The 5,743-nt window shown below is 33.1% G+C and overlaps 1 protein-coding gene across 1 annotated transcript in view; it reads left to right on the top strand.

Moving 5' to 3' along the window:
* The first annotated feature begins 3,631 nt into the window (after positions 1–3,631).
* Positions 3,632–5,743, top strand: part of LOC106463033 (serine/threonine-protein kinase unc-51-like) — a 149,148-nt gene continuing 147,036 nt past the window's right edge. Inside the window, exon 1 of the mRNA XM_013923003.2 lies at positions 3,632–4,174. Coding sequence (XP_013778457.2) covers positions 4,085–4,174 — 90 coding nt within the window. The 5' untranslated portion in view covers positions 3,632–4,084. The remainder of the gene's footprint in view (positions 4,175–5,743) is intronic.

Here is a 5,743-nt window from a genome sequence, read left to right on the forward strand (position 1 = left end):
TGCCAAAGACACAAAACCAACAGACATAAAAGGTCTAAATTCTTCACTGATTACATCAGCCTTTATATCAGTGGCCAAATCAACAATATCGGGTGATCTGTTGAAACTACGTCCATATGTGGAAACAAACGCACTGGGAGTTGCCTCCTGTTCTTTTTCTTTTTCAAACACCAACAATCGAACATAACATGACCAGGTTTTTATAAAAATGGCAGACAGGCCTTGATTGTTTTAAAGAAGTTTTATCCTGACTGTTAGAAGATTTCGAACTAGAGGAGCTGGATTTTTTATAAGAATCCTCAACTTTAGTGGATTGAACAGATAAATGTTTTTATTGAGATGGTAGGAATTTCTTTTTTATGAAAAGTAGTTTTATGTGTTAAAGTGTAGTCATCAGAAAGAGCGGCTGCTTCCTGTATTGTTTCAACTTTTTTTCATCTAAGTAAGTTTTAAGGTCGTCACGTGCACGATGTTTAAATTCCTTAATTAGGCATAATTGTCTTAGTTTGTCGAAACTATCGCCAATATGCATCAAATTACACCATCGATCAAAATAAACCTCCTTTTCGCGGGCAAACTCAATATAAGTTTGACTATCTTGTTTGTGATAACCTCTAAACTTTTGGCGAAAAGCCTCTGGTACTACCTCGTATGCTTTGAGAATAGCTGCTTGAACCTTTTCATAATTCGTACAATCTTCTAAAGAGAAAGCAACATAAGCTTCCTGTGCTTTACCAGTTAAGACACTTTGTAATAATAATGACCATTTTTCGGTGGGCCATTCCATGGTTTGGGCAACCTTCTCAAAATGTTGGAAATATTTATCAACTTCATTTTCATTAAATGGTAGTACTTTAACATATCGGTTCAGTTCAAAGTTGGTATTTTGCCTTTGTTTGATCGCAGTTAAGGCTAGTTTCCATTTCTTTCAGCCTAATTTCTTTTTCGGCTTCAATACGAATGTGTTCGTTCTCGGCTTCAATACGAACTCGTTCATTCTCTTTCTCCGTTTCAATTCGAGTTTGTTCGAGCTCGATTTGTTTGAGTTTTAGCTGAATCTCTAATCTATCTTTATCACTCAACCCTGATTGGCTAGTAGATACACCAGAGTATTCCTCTAATGCTTCCTCAGGCAACAAATCATCATCGACTAGTATTTCGATAACACGCTTTTTAGTTCATTTTTTCTCATTGACCTTTTAACTTCTAGTTCTAAAACTTTGTCAATTTCAAGCAATTAATTTTTGTTATATTTTTTTAGCTGTTCTAGGGAAGGTGATACAAGAAAATCTTGATAATCCGACATGATCAAATCTTGTTGGCACTGATAAATATAAATTAAATTCTGATTTAAATTTTAATTTACATCGAATGTTGTCTCTGATTCAGATATCGGATATGAGCCCCCAATTTATTATGTTATGTATTAGAATTTCGAATAGTCTGAAGCCCAGTTAAATAATTTAAATTTAGTAGTTAAATTGTACTTGGGATTTAGTATTTAAATAAATGCCGATATATATAGTCAGTTTGTAATATTTGCCAACAAGATTGATACACACAGTTTTCTTTTATAACACAAAGTTAGGTAATGTTTTCGTAAAAATACCAATGTTCGATGAGAATCCACTGAAGTTAAACGATTTGTAAGTTCGAAATTTATAAATATTCCTGGTCAAATATCTTAAGTTGTCCGATTGATAAGCGTTATAAAAATCACAGTTGTAGCTTTCGAAAGTTTATAGCACACTGATTATAGCGAACTAATAACAGACACTCTACTGGCGCGTCGCGTTAGTTATATTTATAGGCGTGGGAACGTTTTCTAGAAAATTCAATCTTACGTAACAATACTGGTTAAAGCGTTCACGTATATAGAATATTGTTGATTCTTACCCTCGAGAATCTACTACAACTTTGGAGAATATACGGGAGTTTCGCAATACGCATCTAACAGTATAAGCTATGTATGTTTCTAAATATACATTTAATCTAAACAACGTCCATATTAAAATAAATACATAACAAATTCATTACACATTATCACTATTTATAAAGCTTTCATTAGACCATTAATCGAATATGATAGCATGGTCGCAGGTAACATGCCTGATAACTTCTTTAAAAACCTCCAAGCACTTCATTACAAAGCCATCAGGTCAGTTTTCCGCTTACCTTAATACACACCACATAATTACCTTGACTCATTAAATGTAATATCTAAACTAAAAAATAAACAAAGAGAATTCTCAAGCTTGCAAAAGAAGTACTAACTCATAGTAGCCACTCGAAATTCTCTAACCAAATAGTTTTCAACCCTAGCAGCAACTCCTGAAAGATGGTGCACCCATTTTTCTCCATTTCATCTATGTAACTAATAGCAGGTATCGTATTAACTACATATGCCCTTTTCTCGTTCCAGCCTCACAGTTCAGGCACCACCCGGATAGATTATTTGGTCAGGGTAGTGAAAGTGTTTTTTTTTCTTCTCGAGGTTCTCCTGTTTTCCTCCCACAACAAAATTCAGAGTATTAGATCTACACATCCCTACCCAATGGGTTTGTCATACATACCAGTCAAGCTTAAACTGAAAGATAACCTTACTTTCAAACCGTCTATGTCTTTCGGATTTTTTCTTGCTGACCCCCTCTTCAATTAAATTTTATATGCATCCATATGGATGCATGTTGTTTTTTTTTTTGTATCAGGTAGCTCCTGTAAATTTCATACCGCGAGCGGGGTGAAGAGAAACCTATTTCTGAACACTCTCGGTTTCCTACCAGCTCCGAGCTCATCTCGAGCTCGAGGCTTTGGATTCATACCGAAATACAAATCAAGTTAAAACCAAAGGAAAGTCTGAAATAGTATATCAACAGAATGTTTTCCATACGACCTTGTTTCAGTAAGTTAGAGATGAATTTAAACCCAACTATCTAGGTAAGTAAAATCGATTTTCACTGTGCTTGTTTGAACAAAAATTATTTAATGTGATTGTACATTTGGGCCCAGTCTCTCTTTATTTCTCGCAAACTCACTTAGTTAGGAAGTACGAAATTATTTCGCAGTAAATATCTTGAAGAAAATACTGTTACTTTTGCGAACATATCAGGTCACTCTTAGAGCTATCGGAAAATATCACAATCGACGAGCTTACATCTACATTTCTACAGATATGCTTATTACTTTTTTTGTATTCGAGTTTCCACTGGTCTTTTACTAGTTTTCGAGTAAACCAGCACTTACTCTTACGTATCTCTTAATTTTAATGAGTTGGATCACACCAACCTTGCTTTTGTTTTCCAGTGTGTTCAAGTACTTCGGTGTATTTAATAATTTCATTGCATTTATTTAGGTGACCCTGCAGTTTGTCAGTTAATTAAATAGTTTGTAAAATGTTTTGCATTCACAATAAGCCTGTACTTAACACCAGAAATCAGCCTATTCCATTATTATCAAAATTTAGTCTACATGTAGTAAAATCTCGTTTTGAGATATCGGTTGCTTACTTTATTAGACATAATTTCAATTTTGAGGGGAATGTGCAATAAAATTCCATTTTAAAGATTGCAAATTATATTAGCATTAATAACGACTGACCTTTGGTATTGCATCATTAGCCGAGGATGTCACTGCAGTAGAGTTCCGCAGCTGACATGCTCAAATGTGTTGTAGCGCATTTGTCGATGGACATTGTGTCTCCACAGCTATTTCTAGTGAAATGGACGTTATGTCAGTGAAGCAGAATACCTATATTTATATAGAAATCCGAGTTAATAGCCTAAGTAAATCTATGAGAAGGGTTATTGTATGATTCCTACATTTTTGTACTACTAGTGTTTTATTATAGTTTACTTTATATATATACATGCAACCATACCCGGACTCATCGGAATCGTATTATTTTGATTCTTAATTGTGCGAAACCAAGTAAACTAAATAGGCTTGAGACTAACTAGTGCTACTACTAGCACTAGTAGTAGTAGTAGTACACACTGTCCTTAGAACTGCTAGTACTACTACTAGTGATAATATTAATTATTATAAAGTAACTCAGTGCCAGTTAGGGGCGCAGAAGAAAATAAAAATGGAAAGTGTAGGAGAATTTGAGTACAGTACTAAAGATTTAATTGGACATGGCGCTTTTGCGGTAGTATTTAAAGGACGACATAAAAGGGTAAGTTTATATAGTGAATATTCATATATGCAAATTAAGTTAAGCTATAGCCTATGGCACCTAAAAATATTTCGTAAAAGAAACGTGAGCAATCTGTTGTGGTATAAAAGTTACAAATTACGCTGCAGTATTTAGATAGGCCAAGTTTAGTTAGCGAACTGGTATTGGTAATGTTAGTTTATTGTTAATGTTTTTATAATAATAATAAAAATTAAGTATGAGGAATTCATGTTGAAAGTGAAAGTAAGAAAGTTGAATTGTGAAGAGGGAAATGTTGCATAGTTTGTGGGATGCAGTATATGTATATATTTTTAAATATGGAGTTTCTAGTTTGCTAGATGGAAGAAAAATTTGTTTACTTTGGGGAAATTTTGTAATTAGAGAGTGAAAAAAGTCTGTCACAGGAAGTTAAAGAAAAGCAAAATAACACATGGCCATTTGACTCATTGAAGTAACTCCCGTTTCAGGAAACATTTTTTTTTTTCATTCCAATTCAAATGTAGCCTTTAACAACCTAAAACCTAGTTGTTAGAATATGAAAATAGTTAAGACTAACAACGCAGTCACATTATAAGGCAAACCATTCCATTTATAACTTTAATAAAAATAAATAAATCCAAGAATAAATTTTCATCTGAGCTTCCAAGACTCTTATCCAATAATAATCAAATTTCTTTACTTTTCATTTCAACACTCCAACTGATAACCCATAGGAAGACTTTCCAAAACCCTAACAATTTTCAGTTAAAATTCTGAGCCTCTCCTAATATCTTAAATAACTTAAACCAGACATTCTAATTTTAGAGCCAGTTTTTGCATACTTTCCAATGTTTTCATGTAATAAAGGAATCAAAACTGCACGTAGCATTCAGTTACTACTGTTAAACATGATTAAGCAGAGGGCTTTACCAAACAATCATACCTAAATTATTTACTTTTCTACAACCCCAATGCTCTTCTTGTACAAACATTCTTCCAAATTTCCATACTAAAAGTGTGTAATTTTACATTTTTGGTATTACAACTCCTATTCCACATTCTGCCTTTTATTTTTTTTTATAAGAGAAGCTTTTTTCTACAAAATTTAGAATTAGTAGTGAATTTAACATATGGACGACAATTATCATTTGGTCCTTAAAGGCTGTTTGTTTACTTTTGTGGAAAAGTAAAATCCACTCTTTATTTTTTGGGAAATTATCAGTTCCCCTTCTATACTCTTGTTAAGTGCTGGCTTCCACTGCTGCCAATGGCAACTCATTTCATAAGTCATTCACTATGTTAGAAAAATAAAATGGTCTTAACTAGAGGTATTTATTCTATCAATACCCTCATATATTTTAAAAAAAGCAAATTTTGAAGAGATGTGACAATAATTTTCTGTTGTGAATTGGGCAACTGAGTTTTTTGGAGACTGATCAGATGGGGAAAATTTTAAAGATAAATTTTTAAATATTCAGAGTAAACATGTGCCTTATAGAAAGAAAAGGGAAGCTACAAGTAAAAAACTGGGTTGGCTCACAAAGAATTTAAGAGATAAAATTAAAGAAAAGCGTAATAAATTTAAATTGA

The sequence above is a fragment of the Limulus polyphemus genome, unplaced genomic scaffold, assembly GCF_000517525.1.
Source record: "Limulus polyphemus unplaced genomic scaffold, Limulus_polyphemus-2.1.2 Scaffold1308, whole genome shotgun sequence".
Classification (NCBI taxonomy): domain Eukaryota; kingdom Metazoa; phylum Arthropoda; class Merostomata; order Xiphosura; family Limulidae; genus Limulus; species Limulus polyphemus.